Raw genomic sequence first — 26,531 nt, 5'->3', positions numbered from 1 at the left:
TTTTTTATCCAATACGTCTCCCGTTGAAGTAGAAGCTGTTTGTCCCTATTCTCTGAACCTGTGGTACTTAATTCTTCCAATATACACCATCTTAGATCATATATATGGTGACCTGCCTCCTTAAAGTGTCTGGCCACACTCGTCTCTCCACTTGGAGGTCACCAAGTCCTTAATGCCACCTCTGGAAATGATGCCAACACCTCTTAAATAAAGCTGGGACGGGGGCGGAGCTAGCCACCGATGTGTGCAGGCTGAGCTCTCGCTCCACACAGCTTCTTCATAGACCCCAGGCTCCCTAAAATCGACTGTGCTGATGCGCAAGAGGTCCAGAACGACCCCCAAACACCCCTCACCTGTTGGGGACACCGGCCGGACTCCTCAGACCCTGGACCACTACTTCACCCGGGCATTACCACCCGGGTCGACTCATTGGAAGATGAGCACGATGCTACACGTGCTTATATAGGCTCACTACAGTCTGCCATTTCTACCCAAAATGCTGCCATGGATGATATGCAGCAACATATTGAAGACCTGGACAATAGGGGGCGTTGCAACAATATCAGGATAAGAGGCCTCCCAGAGGCGACCCATGATGATGATCTTGTAGCCACATTAGAGGGTATGTTCAATATGCTGCTGGGCGAACCGACTACCCACAAGATCAAATTTGACAGAGCTCATAGAGCCCTAAAGCCTCGCCCCACCTCAGGTGCCCCCAGAGATGTAATTTGTTGCCTGCACAACCACACAGTGAAAGAAGCTATCATGGCAAAGGCACGTGCCATCCAAGACTTTGAGTTTGATGGGGCTCCTGTCCAGCTCTTCCCAGATCTTTCTTGGATTACCCTGCAAAAGAGGCGCCTGCTACGACCGCTGCTTGCTTTACTGAGAGATCATGATGCCACTTACCACTGGAACTTCCCATTTGCCCTCTCTGCTCGTAGGGATGGACGCTCATCGGTCCTGAGGTCCCTCTCTGACTTGGATAGGTTCTGTGAGACCCTGGATATACCTGTCCCAAAGATCACAGATTGGACACTGGCGGCTCCTCCGCCTCCCCCACCAACTGTCTGGCAGTCAGTGAATAATAAGAGGCGACGCCAAAGCTCCAATGATTCCTCCTCAAGAGGCTCGCCGGGACAAGCCCCGGGGTGATCTACTGGTCATCGTGTCTGAAATCCCTCTCTCTTTAAAGTAGCCCTAAATGGGTCATCCCTGTTTAACTGGACCTTTTCATATAACTTTCTACTTAATTGCCTAGGTCTTTTTTTATATTTTTTACTTACATAGCTGTGTGGATGAGCTCTTTTGCTTCAGCATGTTATTGCTCATGTTCTGTTGGTTTCTCTTTCTCCCCCCTTGGGGTTGTTTCTCTCTGGCTACTTGTCCGCATGTGTGGACTCAGTCCACGGTTCGGTCAGAGAGACGTTGGTACCCCCTCCCTGGCGCTGGATGCCAAGGGTTATGGTCAAGTGCCTTTAACTGTCGAATGTTGTGTGTGTTGTTTTTTGTGTGTCTTCCCCTGTCCTTCCTTTCCTCTTGTTTTTCCCTACAGCCTCTGCCAACTCTTTGGACATTTATGATAGTTTGGACTTTGTCCCGAGTGATCCGTTGTGCTCTTCTGAGATGGGTAGGTACCTGTATTAGAGTGCTCTACCTATATTATTGTCCAAATGGTTAATTGTGTCACTCTCAATGTCAAGGGTCTTAACTCGAATCTCAAACGCCGACTGCTCTTAAGAGAACTTCGGAATTTGAAGGCAGATATAGCCTTTGTGCAGGAGACGCATTTTGATTCTGAAGCTACCTTAAATTTTCCAAGGCATACTTTCCCTACAGTTTACTCAGCCTCTAGAGGTAATAAAACGGCGGGAGTCGCTATTCTATTTGCCAGGGACTGCCCGATTCAGGTTCTTTCCACTTATTCAGACCCCGGAGGGAGGTTTGTAATGGTTGAGGGGACGTTGAAGGGTACGTCAGTGGTCCTTTGTAATTTATATGCCCCTAACAAATCCCAAATCCCTTTTTTGCGCAGGGTCCTAGCTCGCCTAGGTAAATACCCCCCAGTCTCGAGAATCTTAGGAGGAGATTTTAATATTCCCCTCTCAGAGTCTCATGATAGGCAGTCCGTGTTGGGTCGGCCTTTCTCCAATGACCAGGCTAGAGTGTCTACCGAATTCCGTAAATTGATTCGCTTACACAAACTGTATGATCTTTGGAGAATTGATCGTGGTAGAGAATCCAAAATAATGCTATTTGCGGATGATGTTCTCCTCACCTTGTCGGAACCAATAGTCAGGCTACCTGTCCTTCATGGTCTACTTACCACATTTGGGTACCTGTCGGGTTACAAGGTTAATTCGTCTAAATCTGAGGCGATGTCCCTAAACCTCCCTGGCTCTTTAGTGACTCAATTGAAATCTAACTTCCCATATAGATGGACGACAACGTCCATTAAATATCTAGGTATTCGTCTCACCCCTACGTATGCCACCTTATATACAGCCAATTACCCCCATCTGTTTCGGGACATTAAATCTCTGATGTCCAAATGGTCCTCCCATTATATTTCCCTCCTGGGCCGGATTGCTTCAGTTAAAATGACTGTGCTTCGGAAGCTCCTTTACTGCTTCAAAACCTTGCCGGTAAGGGTGCCCTTGCATGAACTTAAAGCAATACATAGTGCTATGTTTACATTTATATGGCATTCTGGGAGACACCGTATCCCTAGGTCAGTCATGATGAGCAGTAAGACCCAGGGGGGACTGACAATTCCGAACATCCAATATTATTATTGGGCAACTCACTTGCGACAAATTGTAGCTTGGGCAAAATATCACGCCTACTAAAAATGTGTGGACATTGAACGAATATGGTTGGCCCCCTTCCATCCTAATTCTTTCTTATGGCATCCCTCTCCTCCTTCTTGCTCTCATCTGTCTCTCCTAGGCCCTATGCGCGTCACTTTCTCTATCTGGTCAGCGTGCGCTTCCAGATTTGCTTTGTTCTCCCCAGCCTCTCCTATGAACTCCTTTTTGCTATGTCCAGACTTCCCTCCAGGCCTAGATTCGGCCACGGTGAAGGCTTGGTCTTCCAAAAAGCTCTTCCAGTTTGTAGATGTAGTAGACCCCCTGTCCCGCACTTTGCTATCTTTTGAGAAGCTGGCAGAGAGATATGATCTGGCCTCTACTGAACGCTTCTCCTATATGAAGATGAGACACTTCATGTTGACGCGCTTGGGGAGCAACTGGTGCGCATGGGGACATCCACAAGCGCCATATATAACATCCTTAATTCCCCGATTGGGGATACCATTATTAGACATAAGTATATGGATAAATGGGAGGAGATGCTGGGTAGGACTCTCTCCCCGGAATGCTGGAAAATAATATGGGAGAAGGCTGCCACATCATCAATATGTACGACCTATAAAGAAGCCAACTACAAAGTTATGATGATGTGGTACCATACACCAGAACTTCTCCACAGACTGAATAATTCTATTTCTCCGCTATGTTGGCGGTGCCTGTCAGGGGGAGGCTCCCTACTTCACATTTTCTGGAGATGTCCTTTTATTAGGGGTTTTTGGCTAGAGGTCTGCGGTCTGGCTACTAGAATTTTTTGGAAAACTATTCCCTTAGATCCGGTCCTATGTCTTCTCAGTCTGCCCCCTAAAACAATGGGGAAAAAGGCTTCTAAACTGCTCTTAATTATATTAACGGCTGCCAAGTCGCTGATTGCCAGGTCCTGGAAGCAAACTGCTCCCCCATCTATTAACTGCCTGACTGCTAAAATTAAGGAATTACGTTCTCTTGAGCGCCTGACGGCTTCATTGAATAATACCCTAGACACCTTTGATCAAGTTTGGTCTCCATGGGATAACTATGTTTCCCCTGCGTCTCACTGAGTTGGTAGCGATTGTTGCTCCTTGTACCACCTTCCCCCCCCCCACCCCTTCTTTGTCCGTCCCTCTTTTCTACTGTGTCCCCCCTAGTCATGTTTGTCTGTGTTGTCCATGTCTTTTTTCTTGCTTCTATTGGTAGATGCTTTGCCCTATTCGGATACAGTGCTTACATTGTTTGACACTCATGTCTACAAGTTTTCTGTTTTACTTATGTACTATTCTTGGTGACTGTTTGCTTTTGCTACATTCAACCGTATCTTCTTCTTGGTGTTATGTCTATGTTAATCTTGTTATAATATTGAAAACTTCCAATAAAAATACATTTATAAAAAAAAAAATAAAGCCGGGACAGCAGGGGGAGCGCGCATGGGTGCATCTAACATGCCAAAGTCGCAGCATTTCATAACTATACACTCCAAACACAATATAACCTCTATGAAAAAATACAAGGAAACCTTCTTTCCTTTACAGTAGTATGGACAGAAAGCCACAATTTATTTCACCCTTTTAAATCACGTTGCCTATGACAACCACAGATGGCATAGGCAAGGAGGAAATCAAACAGCACCCACCGCTGTCTAAAAGTTACTTAACTTTAGACAGAGGCTGCATGGCCTGCCGGGAGAGTGCTGTCACTGCGTGTCAGGAAAGGAGGGTGCTGATCTATAGGGGAGGTCACAGCAGCACAGAGGATGTCAGGAGAGGAGTGTGCTGATCTATAGGGGAGGTCATAGCAGCACAGAGGATGTCAGGAGAGGAGTGTGCTGATCTATAGGGGAGGTCATAGCAGCACAGAGCATGTCAGGAGAGGAGTGTGCTGATCTTATAAGGGGGGGGGGGGTCACAGGGTCCCAGAAGCACAGAGGATGTCAGGAGAGGAAGGTGCTGATTGCGGGTGCAGGGAGCTGTCAGCGTTACGCTGTACATATTGTGCAGGGTGTGCAGCCACTTTGGAGGAGGAGAAAGAGGAGAGCAACTGAAAGTTACTAAACTTTAGACAGTGGCTGCATGGCCTGCACAGGGAGGTATGCTGGGAGTTGTGGTGCAAACAAAGGTATGATGGGAGTTGTGTTGCGAGTCTACTGCTGCAGAACTGCAACTGCCAGCATACCTTCTTTTGCGCTACAACTCCCAGCATACCTCCTTATGCACAAGGGGGTATGCTGGGAATTGTAGTGCACAAGAAGGTATGCTGGCAGTTGTAGTGCACAAGGCGGTGTGATGGGAGTTGCAGTTCTACAGCAGTAGCCTCCCAACATACCTCCTTGTGCACTACAACTCCCAACATACCTCCTTGTGCACAACTATCATAGCCGCAGTCTGGGGGGGCATTATATTTGTATTTTTTTCAAGGTATCGAACTGGTATCAAGTATCGAAATAAAAAAGCTGGTATCGGTATCAAAATTCTGGTATCGTGACATCACTAGTCTCTCCTGCCTAAAATCACCTAACACCTGACTGTCCCTGCTACACACTGTCTCCCTGTCTAGCTCCAAGTCTCATCTGATAATAAATCTCAAATCCACTATTCGAGTAATGTGAAGGTCACATGGTTTATCCAGCCAATGAATGCAGATGCTTTTTTTTCACTGCCTTTGTGCTCCTATTGCCTGTCCCACCCCCTACCCCCTCCTGCATAGTTATTGGTTAAAAAAAAAAAAAAAAAAAACAGGCAAGGGGGGAAGGGAATCAAATTTTCTGAGGTTTTGATCGAATACTCGATTGAAAATGAGTATTTCGAATAGTGTACTACTCAATCGCATACCTACTCGATCGAGCAGTACTCACTCATCTCTAGTGGCACAGGTATTTTAAGAGGAGCGTTTGGTCAGTTTTGAATCACTTGTACAAAATTTTGCAATGGGAACACAACACTTAATTTAGTATTGGCGGTTATGTCACACAGTTAGACATACGGGTATATGACTGACCAGGTTATGGAACCTTCAGGGTAAGTATCCCAGCAGTCCTATAGTAAGAGTATTTAAAAGCAGCAGTGAAGGGACTGTGGTAGAATTGCTATAATGTGTCTTATAGCGTGTATTTATTTTAAATTACAAACAGTGGCGGTATTACACACAAACAAAAAAAAGAAATAACATCTAACAAACAGTAATATGATGGATATAGGTCATATGTTGTCCCTATATGACCCTGCTTATCTCTAGTTTAGAACCCCCTGGTTCAGGCGTCTCTAAACGCCAAGAGGGACCCTACACTGGGAGATTGTGTGTGGGTACGTCCAATTAAACAATGGTTACAAGTAGTGGCTGGCTGGGCAGGGAGCATATGCCCCCCGGGCCGGTGAACTAAAGGGCTGCGGCCAGGCTGCTAAGAGTGTGTATAGATAATTAACAGCGCTGTGGCTGCTAATAACTCTCCTCTCCTTAACCAGCCTGGGGGAAAATAAAAACAGCAACTCACCTGTCCGCCGGTCCCAGCAGCTACTCTCCTGGCAGAGCGCGCACTCCCGTCATCTTCTGGCCCAGGAAGCAGAGTACAGAGACGCCTCTGTCATGAATTATAGAGGTTGCAAGTACACCCTGCTGCCTGGGCCAGAAGATGACGGGAGTGCGCCCTCTGCCAGGAGAGGAGCTGCTGGGACTGGCGGACAGGTAAGTTTCTGTTTTTTTATTTTCTTTTTCTGCTGGGGGCAGTGCAGGGATGGTGAGATGGGCTGGTGTCACTGGTGGTGGTGGGGGGATTGGATGCTATATGAGGGACTCTTGAGGGGATTTGAAGGGGAACTCCACATAAGGAAAATTTGTTTTCTATTAAAAGTACATTAAAAGTTATATAGATGTGTCTATACAATGTATTACCATATCTGTGCGGTTCTGCCACACTGGTAGCTGATAGAAATCCAGGAAGTGAAGAAAACTGGCCTCTGTGCCAATTCACATTGTCTCCTGCTCCCTTTGCTCTCCCACCTTAGGAGACAAAGATTCCATGCCTCTGTCTCACATTGTGTGTGTTTGCTGAGGACAGGCTGATGATGCAGACAGGGGGCAGGGCGTGATGTCACAGGAGGCTTGGCTGGATCCCCCAATCCCCTGAGTGATTCACCATCTCTGACCGGCCAGAAGCAGGTGATGCAAGGACTGTGGACTGTGAGGAACAGCTGAGGGAAAGCATTGCATTCTGGAACCTGTACTGCATTCTGGGAACTGCTCAACCAGGAAGTACAGAAACACAATTCAGAACAAAACCCCCCAAAACAAATGGATTTTTGGTAGTTTCAAAACTGGGATAGATACATAAGTAATGCTATATGCTTCTGCAGAAGTTTCATTTTTTTACCTGGAGTTCCCCTTTAATGCTATATGGGACACTATTGGGGTAGATTGAATACTATATAGGGCACTATTGGGGGGATTGAATACTATATGGAACACTATTGGGGGGGTTGAATACTATATGGAACACTATTGGGGGGATTGGATACTATATGGACACTATTGAGGGGATTTGATACTATATGGAACACAATTGGGGGGATTGGATACTATATGGAACACTATTGGGGGATTGGATACTATATGGGCACTATTGAGGGGGTTGGTTGCTCTATGGGGAACTATTGGGAGGATTGGATGCTATATGGGGAATTATTGGGGGGTATTGGCTTCTATACGGGGAACTATTGGGAGGATTGGATACTATATGGAGCACTAATAGGGGGGATTGGATACTATATGGTGCTCTATTGGCGGATTAAATACTATATAGGGCACTATTGGGTGAATTAACTACTATATGGGGCACCATTGGGGGTATTGGATACTATATGGGGCACTTTTGGGGGGATTGGATACTATATGAGGTACTATGGGGAATTGGCTACAATATGGGGCACTATAGGGGGATTGGATACTATATGAGATTGGCTACTATATGGGGCATTATGGGGGGATTGGATACTATATAGGGCACTATTAGGGGGATTGGCTACCATATGGGGCACTATGGGGGGATTGGCTACCATATGGGGTGCTATGGGGGGATTGGCTACCATATGAGGCACTATGGGCGGCCTAAATACTATATGGGGCAGTACAGGAAGGAGTTAGCTACCATATTGTGCACTAATGAGAGGATTAAAAACTATGGTATATAGGGCACTATTAGGGGGTTAACTACAATATGGAGCACATTTGGGGAATTAACTAATCTGGCAGTATTGGGAGGGATTATTTACATTATGGGGCACTACGGGGGGATTAACTACTATTTTGGACATTATTATAGGATTACCTGCTGTATGGGGGAAATAATGGGGTAACTACTGTGTGGTGGCACTATTATGGGGTAACTTCTGTATAGGGCAGTAATAAGGGGTACTGTTAAGTGAATTAATACTGCATGGGCTACAGAAGGGGGCATTACCATTTGGGCCACTACAGATGGGAAGCTTGTATAGAGGTTGGTAAATAGTGTTATAAAAGCTCAGAGCCTAAGGGCCCTATTCCACCGGACAATCATCGTTTGCATAATTGTTAACGATTAACGATCTCAAACGACCGCTATTGCGAAAGACCTGAAAACGTTCACTCATTTCCATGGAACGATAATCGTTACTTATGATCGTAATTGCGATCGTTTTTTCTTCGCTATTTATTCGCTATTGCGTTCATATCTATTGCGAACGATGTCTTATTCAATGCAAACGATTTTGCGAACGTTTTGCGAACGAGCAACAATAAAAATAGGTCCAGGTCTTATAAAGCGATCAACGATTTCTCGTTCGGTCGTTAAGATGTGTCTGACAGATTCTGTGGAGATGGGTTGTGACCAGAAGAAGTCATCATGACAGCCTGGACCAAGTGGGGAAAACAACGAAAGAGGAAAACTTCACATGTGGGTCACTGTATGTACTGTAACTGTGCTGTAATATGCTGACTGTATGGAGGTAAAAATGGTTTGCATTTAGTGTTTTCTAGACAGTATAATGGTATTAGTCAGTATGTGGTAGTTATATGTGTTATGGCGGTATTATTTGCCCCCGGTGTAGCGTTATTGGTAATATTAGGTGTATGCAACTGTACCCTAGTGATTGGTCTACTCATCACCACTGCTGTGTGCTCGCCCCCCAGGCTAGAACTTGCCAGCCAGCCCCTGGTTACAAGTCAGAGAAAGATAAGGTCAGGCGTATGTAGGTATGGCCGGAAGCAGTGAGAGGTGAAAACTGGATCACAACTCCAAATTGTATTTTTTTTCCCCAATTGCATCCCATAAATAATATTTTGGGGGTCTGTCATACATGTCATGGTAGATTGAAAGGCACCATTACAAAGTACCCAATTCTGAAAAAAACAATCACTTATAGCTATAGGATGGAAATAAGACTCAGCATTAGCTCCTTGTCCACTAAGGCGTTACACTAACGCCCAAGTGTACTTAACCCCTCTACCCCTATAGCTTTGGCTTCTATAAGTATATACAGGGCCGCTGCTATTTCTGCCCCCTATAGCTCTGGCTTCTATAAGTATATACAGGGCCGCTGCTGTTTCTGCCCCCTATAGCTCTGGCTTCTATAAGTATATACAGGGCCACTGCTGTTTCTGCCCTATAGCTCTGGCTTCTATAAGTATATACAGGGCCGCTGCTGTTTCTGCCCCTGTAGCTCTGGCTTCTATAAGTATATACAGGGCCGCTGCTGTTTCTGCCCCTGTAGCTCTGGCTCCTATAAGTATATACAGGGCCGCTGCTGTTTCTGCCCCTATAGCTCTGGCTTCTATAAGTATATACAGGGCCTCTGCTGTTTCTGCCCCCTATAGCTCTGGCTTCTATAAGTATATACAGGGCCGCTGCGGTTTCTGCCCCCTGTAGCTCTGGCTTCTATAAGTATATACAGGGCCGCTGCTGTTTCTGCCCTATAGCTCTGGCTTCTATAAGTATATACACTGCTGTATATGTGATCCCAGAATACACTAGTGCAGGTGTAATACATGGGAAGCCATAACACACTATGATCAGCCATATAAGGCTCAGCAGCTCGGATGGGTGAGATCATGTGACTAATCTGCATATTATAAACATCCACTGTGATGTCATCAAGAATCCTGTGACCTCATCAGGGGTATATAAGGTGGTGCTGGGCACAGAGCAGTCACTCTTCAGCTGATGTGACTGTGAGTACTACTTCATTCCTATGTCTCTCCATGTATCTTATAAGTAATTGCCCCCATCCCACCCCCATCCCCACTGCTCTCTAGGATTGTTACTAAGGAGATCTGGACACATCATACACACTGTGCAGACCCCATATCTCTGCATTGTTATAGTCATTAGCAGGCCCGGATTGGTAATCTGGCAAAGCGGGCAAATGCCCGCTGGGCTGCCAGTATTACCAATCCGGGGGCCGCCGTTCCTGGCCCCCATGTGCGCCGGCCCTCAGCAGTGGCTGCAAGAATAGCGCAGCCGGCCGCTGCGCTATTCATTCAGCCTCTGCAGAGGGCCGGCGCCCTGGCCCTTTAACTGTGAGCGTTCAAGATGAACGCTCACAGTTTGCAGCGGCCGCACTCTGCCTCTGACTGACAGAGCCAGGTAGCCATTGGCCCCCGGCCCTGCCAGTCACTCCTGTGGCCGGCCAGTCTTCCTAGCTGGAAGGTGTCAGGGCCGGCCCGGGGCTGCAGACGTGCCGTGCGCAGGCACGTCTGCAGGCACCTCTGACAGGACCCCAGCGGCTGACGTCACTTCCCTGACGCGCCGCTGAGGACCTGTGAGAAGAGACGCCGACGCGCTGCAGCAGGGAGAAGAGGCTGCAGACTGAAGATCCGGGACTGGGAGGAAGAAGCTGCCGGGAGCGAGGTGACAGGTGAGAATGTGTGTTTTTTTTTTAACCCCTTAACATGTAGCCATGGTGGGGGGGAGGCACGGGGGGGGGGGGGGCTATTCTATATTGGGGGGAGAGGCACAGAGGGGGGGCTATTCTATATTGGGGGGAGGCACAGGGGAAGGGTATTCTATATTGGGGGGGGGAGGCACAGGGGGAGGCTATTCTATATTGGGGGAGAGGCACAGGGGGAGGCTATTCTATATTGGGGGGATGCACAGGGGGGCTATTCTATATTGGGGGGAGGCACAGGGGAAGGGTATTCTATATTAGGGGGGAGGCACAGGGGGAGGCTATTCTATATTGGGGGGGATGCACAGGGGGGGCTATTCTATATTGGGGGGAGGCACAGGGGATGGGTATTCTATATTAGGGGGGAGGCACAGGGGGAGGCTATTCTATATTGGGGGGAGGCACAGGGGAAGGGTATTCTATATTAGGGGGAGGCACAGGGGGAGGCTATTCTATATTGGGGGGATGCACAGGGGGGGCTATTCTATATTGGGGGGAGGCACAGGGGGGCTATTCTATATTGGGGGGATGCACAGGGGGGCTATTCTATATTGGGGGGAGGCACAGGGGGGGCTATTCTATATTGGGGGGATGCACAGGGGGGCTATTCTATATTGGGGGGAGGCACAGGGGAGGCTATTCTATATTGGGGGAGGCACAGGGGGAGGCTATTCTATATTGGGAGGATGCACGGGGGGGCTATTCTATATTGGGGATGCACAGGGGAGGCTATTCTATATTGGGGGATGCACAGGGGAGGCTATTCTATATTGGGAGGATGAACAGGGGAGGCTATTCTATATTGGGGGATGCACAGGGGGGCTACTCTATATTGGGGGGATGCACGGGGGTATTCTATATGGGGGATGCACGAGGGGCTATTCTATATGGGGGATGCACGGGGGGGCTATTCTATATGGGGGGATGCAGGGGGGGCTATTCTATATGGGGGGATGCAGGGGGGGCTATTCTATATGGGGGGATGCAGGGGGGGCTATTCTATATGGGAGGATGCATAGGGGCTATTCTATATGGGGGGATGCACTGGGGGGCTATTCTATATGGGGGGATGCTCAGGGGGCTATTCTATATGGGGGGATGTTCAGGGGGGCTATTCTATATGGGGGGATGCTCAGAGGGCTATTCTATATGGGGGGATGCTCAGAGGGCTATTCTATATGGGGGGATGTTCAGGGGGGCTATTCTATATGGGGGGATGCTTAGAGGGCTATTCTATATGGGGGGATGTTCAGGGGGGGCTAATCTATATTGGGGGATGCAGGGGGGCTATTCTATATTGGGGGGTGCACGGGGGGGCTATTCTATATTGGGGATGCAGAAGGGGCTATTCTATATTGGGGGATGCACGGGGGGCTATTCTATATGGGGGGGGATGTACAGCAGGGGGGCTATTCTATATGGAGAGATGTGCAGCGGGGGAGGGGAGCCTATTATATATGGAGGGATGTATAGATGAGGATGTATAGAGGAAGATGTTGCTGGAGCAAGAAGCCTAAAATGTCTGTCTGACAGATGCCTTGGAGAGGAGGAGTCATGGCCAGAGAAGCCTTCATGATGGCCGGAGCCAGATGGAGAAGAAAAGGAAAAGTGGACGTCTCTTCATGCAGAGAAGACGCCTACTGTGAGTGACAGGATGTAATTGCACTATAATCACTTATAAGGTCTGCAGAACCTTTACACAGCTGGGATCTACCTCGGTATCAGGGGTGTCACACTCAGGCCCTCCAGGTGTTGCAAAACTAGAATTCCCGTCATGCTTTAGCTGTCCAGTCGTGATGGTATTTGTAGTTCTGTAACAGCTGGAGGGACAGAGTGTAACACCTGTGTTCTATTGTCACTGCTTTGGGAGAATATTGGTCTTTATATGGTGGCTGTTATTTGGTGCCAGTATAGTGGTATCCAGTCACCGTATGCTGAGGGTAGTGGGCATGGTGTGATGGTATTACTCGTATTATTGGTAATATTAGTGTTTTATATAGTGGATTGTGTTCAGTCACAGTGTAGCGGTATTAGTCATTATGTGGTGGTATTGGCTGTGCTCATGGTGTGGTGATATTATTTGTTACTTATATACTGGTAGTATTGGCAATATTAGTGGGTTTGCTTAGTAACAGTATGGCAGAAATGTGTACAGTATGGGAATAATATTTGCTTACTGGTGTTATTAACTATGACTATTATCATGCACAGAAAGTTCTAGATAGATAGATAGGAGATAGATAGATAGGAGACAGATAGATAGGTAGATAGGAGATAGATAGATAGATAGATAGATATCCAGTAGGAAATATCTATCTAGCAGCTTATTATGTAGCTTTGATTACACATGAGATCACAACCAGACACATTTTAATAATTAAAACCTTACTACTTATACCGCCATTATATGGAGTGCAGACATAGTCAGGATAAAAGGGATTAAAAAAAATATAGTAACTTTTGTCCAAAAACAGGACCACCCCTGTCTTCAGGTTATGTGAGGTATTACAACTTGGCTCCATTCATTTCAATGGAACTGAGCTGCAATACCTCACACAAACTGAGGTGTGGCACTGTTTCTGGAAGAAGGTGGCCATGTTTTTCTCCTTTAAAGGGAATCTGTGAGGTCCATACCAGGTCTAGGGCTGTAGATCTCAGCAGACAGGTGTGAGGGAGATATCACTGACAGGACCTTTAGTCCAGTGTAAACTTTTATAATTGTCCTTTTCATTACCAACTAAATTTTCACAACAGCAGCAGCAGCAGCACCAACCTATACGTCCATCAGTCAGAGCAGGAAGGGACGGGGGCAGAAGTTGCTGCTGTGGCTCCACCTCTGTGACACTTCAGCTGGTAATAAAAAGAATGATTATAGAGGTTTACACTGGACTAAAGGTCCGGTCCCTGATCTGTACGCTGGGATCTACAGCTCTGTACCTGGTATAGACCTCACAGGTTCCCTTTAAGGGCACGTTCATACCTAATCCAATGCAGATTTGATGCTTCTGATTTAATCAGTTGAAATAAACACATAAATATGCCGCATCAAATCCACAACAGATCATGTTATAGCATTATTTTTAGGTGCTGATGGTGGAGTTCACATGTTTAAAGGGAACCAATCAGCCTGTTTGGGCTGATATGGTTCCCTTGAGCATTGTATAAAGCACCTGGAGGGGCCCTGGCATGTACCGGCCGCGGCCACAGCAGGTGCTTTATAACGGAGAAAATGACTTTTATTCCCCGGCTCGTGACTAGATACGAGCGGGGAAGTAGTCATGGTGGTCGGCTCCCCGCTCGTATCTAGTCACTGCGCTCTGCCTGTCAGCGCGCTCAGAGGGGATGATTGACAGGCAGAGAGGTCCGTTACTGGCCTCTCTGCCTGTCAATCATTCCGCCGAGCGCGCTGACAGGCAGAGCGCAGTGACTAGATACGAGCGGGGAGCCGACCACCATGACTACTTCCCCGCTCGTATCTAGTCACAAGCCGGGGAATAAAAGTCATTTTCTCCGTTATAAAGCACCTGCTGCAGACGGTACGTGCCAGGGCCACTCCAGGTACTTTATACAATGCTCAAGGGAACCATATCAGCTCAAACGGGCTGATTGGTTCCCTTTAAGGGAGTAGTGGGGGACATGGCTAAATGAAGCAGAATTGATATACCATGATATGGTATGTGGGCTGCTGGGGTTTGATTGCCAGGGCTGATTTTAAGTCCCAGTCCGGCCCTGGTCATTAGTCTTGTGGGATCCAAGAGGAGAGTTATCAAACTGGTGTAAAGTAGAATTGTCTTAGTTGCCCCTAGCAACCAATCGGATTACATTTGCTTGACTTTAGGGCCTGCTGGGACTTGTAGTTCTACAGCAATTCCTACCTGAGATAACCCCAGCATACCATCCTATAGGGAATATAGATAATATTGTACAGAATGGTCACCTCTCCTGGAGGGGTCACTGGTCACAACCTGTAGCTGGTAAATAGATAGAAGGGACAGACAGGGACAATGAAGCTTCTTTCCCTCCCATAATAATCTAATCCTCCCATTTCTCTGCTTTCTCAGGTTCGCACGCTGAAGAGATCCTGTGACATACGTCATGCGATTATACTGGTTATTACCTGTGTTCCTGTTGGTTTGTGGAGCGGAGCTGGTGACATCTTGCTTCCCCTGCTTCACCACCCCGGCGGAGAGGGACGCCATATGCGGATACCCCGTCTCCCTGGGGAAAATAGAGGCCATGGATTGCCTCCAAAGGCTGCACAGGGGGTTTGAGCCCCTGAGTAACATCACAATAGGTAACTATTCTGTCCTTCTATTCCTCCTCCTCCTCCTCATCTTATACATAGAGCAGGGAGTCACTCTCCATCCATCTCCATCATAGAGCCCCTCATATAGTATCTGCAGGCCCCGTCCTATATGTCTCCTGTCTTCTTTTTGCAGCCTATTCCCAGATACAAAACATCCGGAAGTATCTGAAGACGTTTATAGACGAAATAAAGACGATCGATCAGTTGTGTAAGTTCCAGAAATCTCTAAAATTTTCTCCTATTTCTTTGGCGGCATGAATAGTAAATGTCTATCTCCTTCTATTTCCATCTCCTTTCTTCTAGACTTCCCACATGCCTGGGTGCAACAATTCGATAACAAGATGGCAGAATTTGTTAGCCATGTGAGAGAGCGTGCTGCAAGTAAGTGACTAAAGCTCCTGACATACAGACAGTGGATATACTGTATATAATGTCCATCCTCCTGTCTGTCACCCTCTCCCCACACACAACATCATTCATCTCTAACATCTCTGATTCCTTCCACTAGATCATCCAGCGGCACAATGTATACCGCCATGTGGTGAGTACTGGGATTACATAGGCCAATGTGTGTGACCGCCATTATGTACATGGAGCCATCATTTACCTCTTTCTTTCATTTTCCCTCCAGGACTTCAGAAAGCGGCGCGGACGTTCTCCTGCGGCCAGTGTGCAGCGGTGGATTGCCCGTTCCCTATCGCCTGTCCCAGTAAGATCCCGTCTATCATCAGGTTATACATCTCTTATCCAGCTCTTAGCTCATTGCCCGCTGACTTACACCATTGTTTCTTTTCTCTCTCCTTCCAGTTCAAGAAATTAAAGTGAATGAATATGAGAAAACTTTCATCCCATGTGGGGGAAGATTTATCATGTCGCACCATCTGCGTATCGTCTGGAAGTTCGCCAAAGACGTAAGTGTCCAGGTGACATTTATAATCCTTCTATTACAGCGCAGAGACCTGTACCCCCCCCCCCCTTCCCGATCCTGCCGCTATTACTACCCCCCATATGTGTAATGTCTTCTCTAATCTCATCAATGGTTTCACTTTCAGATCTGGACGACTGACCTGAGTTTCTTTAAGGAAATAAAGCACAAAGGAGACCTATTCCATCTCCTGAATCCTGCAGTGGGCAGCGATAGGGGCACCTACTTCTGTGAGATCTTCGATGAGGATGATGATATGATTCTTAGACAGTACCAGTATGTGAATGGTAAGAACTCTAACATCTTCTCTTTTCCAGAATGTTCCCATGTGTTACATATTGTATGAAGCTCCTCCTGACTGCTCACTGCTCTTACAGTAAAGAACTCTTTCTGATATCCGCTCTTTCTGTCTGTATTTCAGCGCTCTCTATCACCTTAGTAACTTCTATGTATCTTCTGTTTTTCAGTGATCACACCAGAGGACGAAGACGAACGTATACAGGAGATATTCCAAGATGTTCTGAGGGCAAAGCCGCCTGTAGAGGAGGAGATAATACTGGACCCCATCATAGAGGCCGCCAAGTCTAACATCTCCCGCATCTTTACAAGTCCCCTGGCCTGCTATATATGTATTGGAGTGGCCTCCTTTGTGGCAACAATAGTCATTGTAAAGCTGTGGCAATATGCCCTAAATGTGGACTGGGATACTAGCAGAAAGTTATTACGGAGATCCCAGAATCCCTTACCCCAACCCTATGAATAATAATTCCCTAACCTCCTATCCCTCCCCTGTCCCAAACCCCAACCTTCCCACAAAAAATACAGCTTATCCTTACCCTATTCCAAAATAAAAAAAAAATAAAAAAAACTTTAATTGTGTTACATTCAATAGCAACTTACCTCCACAAAAGGTAACAAGGGTCCTGTAAAGGGTAACGGGGAAGATGGGAGATGGAAGGTTGCTGATGTGGCATCGGGTCTGGGGACTTGAAAGTGTGTGTGTTGGGGGGGGGGGGAGTGAGTGAAAAAGTAGTGCCACTATAGTAGTGTCAGGCACAATGTCCACATGGCAATGTTAAGATTAAGGGGGTAAAGGAAGCTCCCATTCCTCCAGTTTCTAAAGTTCTGGGGTTGCAGCTACAAAAGAATGCGTAAAATCCTAAGTCTGGTAAATACCCTAAGGCTAGGTTCACACTGCGTTTTCAGCATCCGTTTAACGGATCCGTTTTTTTTAACGTCCAGAAAAATAGGGTCAGCAACGTTTTTTGGTCCGCCAAAAAAAACGGATCCGTTTTTTTTTATAATGGAAGTCAATGGAAAAACGGATGCACACAAATGAATCCGTTTTTGGCAATCCGTTTTTCATGCGTTTTTTGCAAAAAACGGATGCGTTAAACGGATGCTGAAAACGCAGTGTGAACCTAGCCTAACCTGGAGACTCCCTGCTCATCATGAAATATGTTCAGCATTAGTGAGGGTATGTTCACACTGAACAAATTAGGCGGAATCCCGCCTGTCTCAGTGTGTCATTGCCTGTCTATGGGAGAGCGTGCGCTCCTCTGCTACCACCGCTCTCCGCTCCAAGAAGTGACCACAGGACCATATAAAATTCTGTGGTATACCCATCTGGATTTGCTATTAGGTATATTCTTAAGGGGAATTTACCACCAGGTACATCTGTTTGTGTTTTTTTTACATAAATAGACCGGTAGAGGGATGCCGGTGCCGTGTTCCATTTTTTTTAACTGTTGCCTGGTTTTTGTGTACGGCACTGGTCTATTCCTGAGCACAGGCCCTGCATGAAGCATTGGGGGGGGGGGGCCCCCGCAATGTGACAAAACCCTCTCCCCTCTGTGACGCAACTCTATTTGAATCAATAGAGCCACGTCACAGAGGGGAGGGGAGATGGGAGATTGTCACACTGGGGGCCAGCCTCCAATGCTTCATGCCAGGCCAGTGCTCGGGAATAGACAGGCGCTGTGCACAGGAACTGGGGGGCGATTAAAAAAAAGGACCACGGCACCGGCCCAGGTACCTACTCATATATTCGCTTGAACCTCTAGTTCTCTAATCAAAGATTAGAAAAAAAACATAAAAGAGAAGACATAAAAACAGCTCCAAGTAGAACAAACAACACCAGTGATAGTGCAAGAGCTGGCAATGTACATTTACCCACACGGATAAGGACTTCACTGTTTTCAGCCACACGGATGAGGACGTTTTTTTCTTGATCATTGCTAGCAGGGCCATTGCATGGTTGGGTTGGCTTGGTTTGTGTTGTTTGTTTTTATATATATTGTATTGAGAATAAAAATGTGAAAATTAAAAAAAAAAAAATACAACTGTCTGCGACGTTGAATTCGGGTCGTGACGTACCCAGAACCCGGTAGATGAAAGCCAGCAGGGTTCGGGAGCTCCGTGATGTGGTGCACCGCAGGCTCTGGGAGCAGTAAGCATATTGGCTTTTTTATTCCCCCCCTCCCCCCCTCTCCCATAATTTTTGCCCCTTCTCCCTGGAGTACTCCTACTGTATCCTGACGCCCAGCTGGTGACAGACAAACTAGCAAGTTCTGCGCCTCATGTCCCCCTGGCACTCCCGGCAGCACGTCCTCGGTACTCCCGCAGCCAGCCTTAGCAGTAGGTGTGTGACTGCAGGGTGTCCCGGTCCCACAGGAAGCTTCTGCAGCCCGGTCCCAGGTGGCCTCTCACCGGTGTCCCTGCGTACTGCCACCCCCGCTCACAGCGGCAGTGTCGCGCCCTCTTCTCGACCCCCCCACCCATCTCGGCACCAATGGATGAGAGCGGGGAACATTGGCGGCAGCAGAGAGGCCCATATCGCCCCATACTGCTGCCACTTAGCTTATAATAGTAGATAAATTAAATATATATATATATCACTAAAAGTGCATACTTTTTTTTAATTGTTACTCTCTGGAGTACCCCTTTAAGGAAATATGTTTCCCTAGTCAATATGTATTTTGTAGGGGTCAGATAATGTTCCATGCCATCAGTATAAGGACTCAATGCCTCCATTAGGAGATTGAAGACTTTTAACCGTTGTCAGCCCTAAGGAAATATAAACTCTAATTTGGTTCTTAAGTTTTTTCCCCTTCACATTGTGAGTAATATGAAACTACTGTAGTCAGGCTGAAACTCTTCTGCATCTAGCACAACTTCCTTATTTTCATATTTTCATTTCAGAGAAGAATGACAGAGTCGCACTGTGGACTGTGAAGGACGGCGTTGAATGTGGAGATAACGAAAGGTACAAGACTATAGAACGGTAGAATTCTTAGCAGAGAAGAGCAGCATAACTGTGTATACTGGGTATATACTGGCTATACGGTAATAGCTGATAAGGCAAAATGTGGAGGCTTCTGCAGATTCCCACCACCGACTGAGGATGGACGGGGGAACGTTGTCTAGAGGTCCCTCCTCCACCGCCCCAATTTCACCATTTAATATACTATTCTTTACCTTCATGAATGGGCTGAGGATTTTGGAATCTGCTTTTACAGTGAGTGGTCCCATGATGGTGAAGTCAGTGTTGGACTGGCCCACCAGAGGACCGGAGGATTCTCCAGGGTGGCCCCAGCTTTAGAACCTATACCAATACTGACTGACATGTTTCTCACTGGTTGTTCATTGGTGGGGCCCTAGGATCATTTCCTCTGGTGGGCCTAGATACCAAAGTACGACACTGAGGTTGCCTGATGCTGGAAATAAAAGGGTCTCTAATGGGAAATATCTTGTCCCTTATAGATATCATAGATGGGGACTTTCCAAAGGAGCCAACACCTTGCCAGTTTTAGGTTGCATTACTTGTTTTGCAGCTCTAGTCTTCTTGTTCCGTATCTCTCATCGTCTTCACATACTTAACCCGTGCATTGTGATTATTTAACTGAAATCTCTGCATAGAGTAAACTTGAAAAGTTATGTAAGTGTATGTAAGGTTAAGGAGAAAGTCCTCCGGTAATGACACCATGAAAGCTACTAGAGGGAGGACATATCCCCAGCTAACACAGGAGACAGAGGTAAATCTTCTAAATAAGAGTCATTGGATTACTACAGCCATAGCAGCTGCTGGGAGAGGCTATTCAAATGCCAGACCACCCTCTCAAGGGGTTGCAGACATAGAGGTAAAGGGATGCCATCGATGTATGATAGGCAGTGGTCCTTCATCAGGAGTCACAGCAATCTAGATATTCTAGCAATTTGGGAGGGTCACTGCATTCAGACCTTTACCAATCCAAACATTTTAGAGCATTATGCAAAAATTTATAGCATTGTGCAACTTTTTACACCATTGATAAATCCCCGACCCCTATATCTAAAAAATAAAAAAACAGATCTATCTTCACTTTACTATGGTGGGCAGCCCATTCCATGATTCTCTATGGGGTACTATAAGTTACAGCTACAATGCATTAGGAGAGTCTTCAGACTATTTCACATTTTGTTATGTAGAGGCCTTGTGCTAAAAAAAATAAATAAATCTCAAATTAAAACTAAAATCTCAAGCATCCAGAGCCGTTACTCAGCACTTAGTGAAAGCCCCTCTGTCAGCAGTTCTGGCTTCAGTCTTCTTGGCTATGATGCCACAAGGTTTGCCCATGTGGATTTGGAGATTTTTTGCCATTCTTCTCTGCAGATCCTCTCAAGCTCTGTCTGGTTGAAAAGCTGCCATTTCAGGTATTTTCAGAGATGTTTGATTGAGGACAGGGCTCTGGCTTGGTCACTCAAGGATATTCAGACTGTTGTCTTGGCTGGGGGCTTAAAGGGGTATTCCACTCAAACATAACTTTTGATATGTTGCTGCCCATGGTGAGACTTACAATTCCTTCCATACTTGTTATTATCTATTTAGTCTCCTTCCCCTAGTTCTGAGCTGCTGCTTTCTGCTGAAGACACAAAAATCTACTGTATGTGTGAGCCTTTCTCTCTGTCTCCCCTCTCCCTTCTGAGATGGCTGATGCAAGTCCCTGACTGGCTTTATCTGCAACTTTGTAATGCTGGGAGGGTTAATCACAGTGACTTAATCACCAACTTGACCTCAGTTTAACCTTCCCAGCATTACAAAGAAGCTAGAAAGTTGCAGATAAAGCCTGCCAGGGACTTGTTTACTGAGAAGAGGCTTCTTTCTGACCATTCAGCACCCAAGATCTTTGGAGATCAACCAGACCATTGTGTTCTTGGTCACCTCTCTTCTCAAAGCCCTTCTCCTCCAATTACATAGTTTGGTGGGGTCGCAGTTTCAAGAAGAGTTCTGGTTGTTCCAAACCTCTTTCATTTAAGAATTATGGAGGTCATTGTGCTCTAGGAAACTTTCAGTGGAAGAAAAAAAATGTTGTCCCCTTCTCCAAATCTGTCACCACACAATCATGTCTCTGAGCTCTACAGGCAGTTCTTTCCTCCTCATGGCTTAGTGTTTGCTCTGATATACATTTTTTAGCTGTGATACCTTATATAGACAGGGGTGTGTCTTACCAAATCCTGTCCAATCAGCTGAATTTACCACAGGTGACTCCAATCAACAGGTAGAAACATCCAGAGATGATCAAGAGAAATGGGAGGAGCCAGAGCTGAATCTCTAGTGTCATAATAAAGGGTCTAAATACTTAATATCTATGCAAATTTTTAGTTTTCAAAAAATTTGCTAAGATTTCTACGATTCTGTTTCTACTTTGTCTTTATAGGGTATTGAACACAGATTTAAAAAAAATCAGCTAACAGTTTATAGGGAGAGGAGATAGCTGCTGAGTAAGGGGCCTATTCCACAGGAACAATAATCGTCCGAATCGGCCCCATTAGGCCTGATTTGGCCGATTTTCGCTCTGTGGAATAGAGAGAACGATCAGCAGATGATCGTGTCATCGGCTGATCGATCATTTAGGTTCAGACCTAAAATCGTCGTTCGCCACCAGCGCATCGCTACGTTTGAATAGCGACCGACGATTGTAGCAGAACCTTACATTACCTGTACGGGCTGCAGGTCTTCTTCACCCGATCCCGTGCGGCAGCATCGGCTTCGGAGCGGGGCTGTCTGAACTGACAGACCGCTAAGCCAATCACTGGCTGGAACCGCCGCAGCCAGTGATTGGCTGAGCGGTCTGTCAGTTGAGACAGCCCCGCTCCGAAGCCGATGCTGCCGCACGGGATCGGGAGAAGAAGACCTGCAGCCTGGAGAGGTAATGTATGAAGCAAGGGCTGCAAGGACATCGGTAACGATGTCCCTGCAGCCCTTGTTTCACAATCATCGGGGCCGTGAAATAGACCCAGTAAACGAGCGCCGATCTAGCAGATCTGCTCGTCCAGTGGAATAGGACCCTAAAGCAGAGTGACCTAAAAAAATCTCTCTATATTGGTGCCTGTTGGGGGTGAAGGCAAGAGCCTGGTATAAGTACTCTTTTTTCCGAGCAGCACCAATACAGAGAGCTTTAGGAGTTATACAAAAGAGGACAACCTTCCCTCTATCATATTATGTAATCATACTTATATGTATATAAGTCACCTGACCTCTCTGATCTTCTCTTGTAGGGCACTGGATGTACATATAATGGTGGAATATAACAACACCAATTAACTCATCAATCATCTTTGAGGACTTTTTGAGGACTGAAGAAGGTGATAAATAACCTGGCAAACTGAACTCCAGGCCAACTCTTCAGGAAGGATGAAATGTCACTTGGTCATTGTACAGTTTGGAGCTCTTTTTATCTCCATAGTGAATGGTTATGGGTTTAGAAACTGCATTCAGAGCTATTACAAGCCTACCACATTCACCTGCATGGACCGAAATGAACTGAAAATACATCGTGTAGTATCTGACATCCCGAATTTTGCCAAGAACTTCAATATATCGCAAAACATCATCAAAAGTTTACCTAACGGGAGCTTCAGTCGCTTTTCTCAGCTTGAGAGCTTGAACTTGAGCTACAACCAGCTGCAGACTGTGGACCAAGGAGCCTTTAATAACTTGGAAGCCTTAACTTATTTGGACTTGTCTCATAACAAAATATCCACGTTATCCTCTGGAGTTTTTCAAGGACTTAAAAAGTTAGTCACCCTCCATCTACAAAACAACTCACTTGCCATTATATATGACGATGTTTTCAGACCTCTCCTTAGTTTACAAATTCTCAATCTATCGGCCAACCACTTGAACAATTTTAGTAGAGTTGTCTATGCCCTTCAGCCACTGAACCAACTCGGGAAACTTAGCTTGTGCAGGAATAATATTAGCCACCTGATTCACCACCATTCACTTCCAAGCAATTTGTCCATACTGTTTCTCTGCCAAAATGAGCTACGAGACTTGAAATGCCACCGAGATTTCTTTGCCAAGGTCGAATCTCTCGACCTTTCCTACAACAACCTCACCTCCTCCTCCTTGCAAAAAGTGAACCTAAGTAATACGAACTATTTAAACATTGTATCAAACCCTGATTTTGACATTTTGAAATTTTTGGAGAGTCCCTCCATACCACCTGAAAGGATCGATTACTCAGGATTGGACTTAAGCACGCCTGATAAATTAAGGGCAATGTGTAACCATTTAAGAGGGAAAGATATTTCCCACTTGAGGTTAACCCAGAACAACATCAAATTTTTGCCAAAAGAAACATTAGAAAATTGTAGTTCGAGTGCCAAGGTGGACTTATCACACAATAGGCTTAAATCTATCAACTGCTTAAGGTTCCTCAAGCCCTCAAACTTTTCATCCTTGACTATTGAACATAACCTGTTAAAAAAGTTATCGAACTGTGGCAATACTGCCACCTTCCCAGAGCTGAAGTCAATATCTTTTCAATATAACAGAATATGGTCAGTGAATTCTTATGCATTTACCTTTGCACCTAATTTGGAGGAGCTAAAATTGAACATCAATAATATTATTTATTTACAAAACAATAGTTTTCACGGATTATGGAATCTCAGAACGTTACGTCTGGATAACAACCTCATTACAGATTTGTACAAGAATTACTTTAAAGGTTTACGCAAACTAAAGACTCTGATCCTCAGGAAAAACAGGATATCGGTTGTTTTTAAAAACGTACTTATAGGTTTAGTGGATTTGACCATATTGGATCTTGGAGCAAACAAGATTACGCAGGTTAAAAGTGGGTCATTTGATGGGATGAAAAGTCTTGCAAAACTGTATCTGGATAATAATCAGATTAAAAAAATTAGTGGGGATATGTTCAAAGGCGTGGAGGCTACATTACAGGTATTGGACTTGCAGTCAAATCTGTTGGGTTATACGTCTTCCCGACAATATCATACGCCGTTCTCTAAACTTCATAGAGTGTACGACTTGAAACTTGTGAGTCAACAGCCATACGGTCTAACGGCCGTTCCCAAAGGTTTCTTTAAAGGCCTGGACTCCCTACAGGCTCTGTATTTAGGGCAAAACAGACTGACACAGTTAGAGGATGACGTGTTTGATAATCTCCAAAATTTGACCTATCTCAGTTTGTCAGAAGACTGTAATGGAGTCCAGAACCTCTCACCAGGAATTTTCAAAAACTTGGTCAACCTCAAAATCTTAAACCTGGAAAATATGTGTATACAGTCTTTGGGACCAAAAATCTTTTCGAACCTTACCAATCTCAAAAGACTCCAACTCACCAAGAATGGGTTAAAACATATTGATCCAACAATATTTGACAACTTGACCAATCTGCAATACCTTGACCTATGGAAGTGTCCTCTAACATGTACTTGTGTTAATCAGGACTTAAAAGGTTGGATGAATAGGTCAAATGTACAAATTAAGTACCTTTATAATATGACGTGTGGCCATAACCACAATGCGTACTTCCATAATTTTGATACCCAAGTATGTGACCATAAAGAGAGGCTAGCACTATTTTGCTCTACTTTCTTGTTTTTGTGCCTCTTGATTATCATCCCCATCGTCAACAGCAAATTGTACTGGCGCTTAAAATATAATTACTTTCTGTTCATCTCCTGGCTAAAAGAACGCTGGCATTCTAACAAGGACCTCTACAAATATGATGCCTTTGTATCTTACAACACTCGGGATGAAGACTGGGTGTATGAAACAATGCTTCCCATGCTGGAGAGATATCATTGCTCAAAAAAACTTCGACTTTGCCTTCACCATCGAGACTTCCAACTAGGTAGGGACATTATAGACAACATCGTGGACAGCATTCACAACAGTCGAAAGACCCTCTGTGTGGTGAGCAGGAGCTATCTCCGAAGTGAGTGGTGTTCCCTGGAGATGCAGTTGGCCAGCTATAAGTTGTTTGATGAAATGAGGGATGTTCTTGTTCTTGTATTTTTAGAGGATATTCCAGACCGAGAGCTTTCTACCTACCACAGGATGAGAAAGGTCATGCTAAAGAAGACTTACATCACGTGGCCAAGGGAACCCGAGGGTCAGAAGCTATTTTGGGCCAAAGTTAGAAAAGCATTGAGAGGTGGCCCCTTAGAAGATGAGGAAGATGACTTATTAACTAGCAATGATGAAAATCCCTTGATATCAAGTTGACCTATACAACCACTATAATGTAATAATGGATTCTAATGAGGTTGTGTTGAAAGGTACTTGAGTGACATTAATGGGTCTTTGTGCTCAGACCCCAACCAATCGCTTGAGCTAGCAGGAAGAAGCGTCTAGCTGAGCTCTGCTTTTCCCTGCACACTGTGCAGAGACAGTCCCGTAGACTTACATTATTAGACCGGCTTGGTCACATGGTACAGAGACAGTCCTGTAGACTTACATTATTAGACCGTCTTGGTCACGTGGTACAGAAACAGTCCCATAGACTTATATTATTATACTGTTTTGGTCACGTGGTACAGAGACAGTCCCCTAGACTTAAATTATTAGACTGTCTTGGTCAAATGGTACAGAGACAGTTCCGTAGACTTACATTATTAGACCGTCTTGGTCACATGGTACAGAGTCATTCCCGTAGACTTACATTATTAGACCGTCTTGGTCACATGGTACAGAGTCATTCCCGTAGACTTACGTTATAAGACAGTCTTGGTCACACGGTACAGAGACAGTCCTGTAGACTTACCTTACTTACCTTACCTGTCTTGGTCACATGGCATCAGTCGTTCCAGAGATCACCGAGAACACTCAGACCCCGATGGATCAAAACGTTTCGCATGTCCTGAGGACACTTAATGTCCCTTTAAGATACCTTGTATGCATAGATTTATTGGATGGGGATTATATCATAGGAATTTTAATAAAAGATGAAGTTATTAATTTTCTGTATAAGTTATTGAGATACAAGGTACAGCGCCACTCATAGGCAATATCTGGTATTGCAGCTCAACCCTATGCAAGTGAATAAGGTTGAGCTGCAATCCCAAACAGCCCTATTGGACAGGATGTCCTATGGAGGCCATATATTAAAGTCTATTATTCGTACCCTTTCTAAAGCAAAAAACAAAGTTTTACAACACAGTGGAGAATCAGGGCCCCTTGGATTTCCGATTCGGCTTTTTACTTGCATTTGCTGATTTCACTGTGGCTTTGAATGGGGATTAGCACCACA

General features: G+C 45.6%; 2 protein-coding genes across 4 annotated transcripts; both read left to right on the top strand.

Moving 5' to 3' along the window:
* The first annotated feature begins 9,942 nt into the window (after positions 1-9,942).
* Positions 9,943-16,826, top strand: LOC138769378 (sperm acrosome membrane-associated protein 6-like). 3 transcript variants are annotated; one of them, XM_069947796.1, is made up of 9 exons: positions 9,943-10,040; positions 14,818-15,050; positions 15,196-15,270; positions 15,366-15,443; positions 15,571-15,603; positions 15,694-15,771; positions 15,870-15,973; positions 16,115-16,274; positions 16,455-16,826. In XM_069947796.1, exons 2-9 carry the CDS (start codon positions 14,852-14,854, stop codon positions 16,748-16,750), a joined length of 1,023 nt encoding a protein of 340 aa, XP_069803897.1. In that variant the 5' UTR covers positions 9,943-10,040; positions 14,818-14,851; the 3' UTR covers positions 16,751-16,826. The 3 variants fall into 3 exon arrangements, with proteins under 3 accessions (XP_069803897.1, XP_069803898.1, XP_069803896.1); XM_069947795.1 differs by lacking the exon at positions 9,943-10,040 and adding an exon at positions 14,618-14,730; XM_069947797.1 differs by lacking the exons at positions 9,943-10,040; positions 15,196-15,270 and adding an exon at positions 14,613-14,730.
* Positions 16,827-19,191: 2,365 nt separating this feature from the next.
* On the top strand, positions 19,192-26,220 carry LOC138769071 (toll-like receptor 13). Its single transcript, XM_069947270.1, has 2 exons — positions 19,192-19,252; positions 22,525-26,220. Exon 2 carries the CDS (start codon positions 22,661-22,663, stop codon positions 25,505-25,507), a length of 2,847 nt encoding a protein of 948 aa, XP_069803371.1. The 5' UTR covers positions 19,192-19,252; positions 22,525-22,660; the 3' UTR covers positions 25,508-26,220.
* Positions 26,221-26,531: the final 311 nt, after the last annotated feature.

This window comes from Dendropsophus ebraccatus, chromosome 12 (assembly GCF_027789765.1).
Source record: "Dendropsophus ebraccatus isolate aDenEbr1 chromosome 12, aDenEbr1.pat, whole genome shotgun sequence".
Lineage (NCBI taxonomy): Eukaryota > Metazoa > Chordata > Amphibia > Anura > Hylidae > Dendropsophus > Dendropsophus ebraccatus.
The sequence above is the reverse complement of the archived record's forward strand: the minus strand, read 5'-3'. Positions and strand labels throughout refer to the sequence as shown.

Bases quoted from the DNA above. Each gene is read 5' to 3' on its own strand.
- LOC138769071 (XM_069947270.1), top strand. From the start codon at position 22,661: ATGAAATGTCACTTGGTCATTGTACAGTTTGGAGCTCTTTTTATCTCC.
- LOC138769378 (XM_069947796.1), top strand. From the start codon at position 14,852: ATGCGATTATACTGGTTATTACCTGTGTTCCTGTTGGTTTGTGGAGCG. The intron at 15,604-15,693 runs GTGAGTACTGGG...TTTTCCCTCCAG, and splicing joins ACAATGTATACCGCCATGTG to GACTTCAGAAAGCGGCGCGG. The intron at 16,275-16,454 runs GTAAGAACTCTA...TCTGTTTTTCAG, and splicing joins ACAGTACCAGTATGTGAATG to TGATCACACCAGAGGACGAA.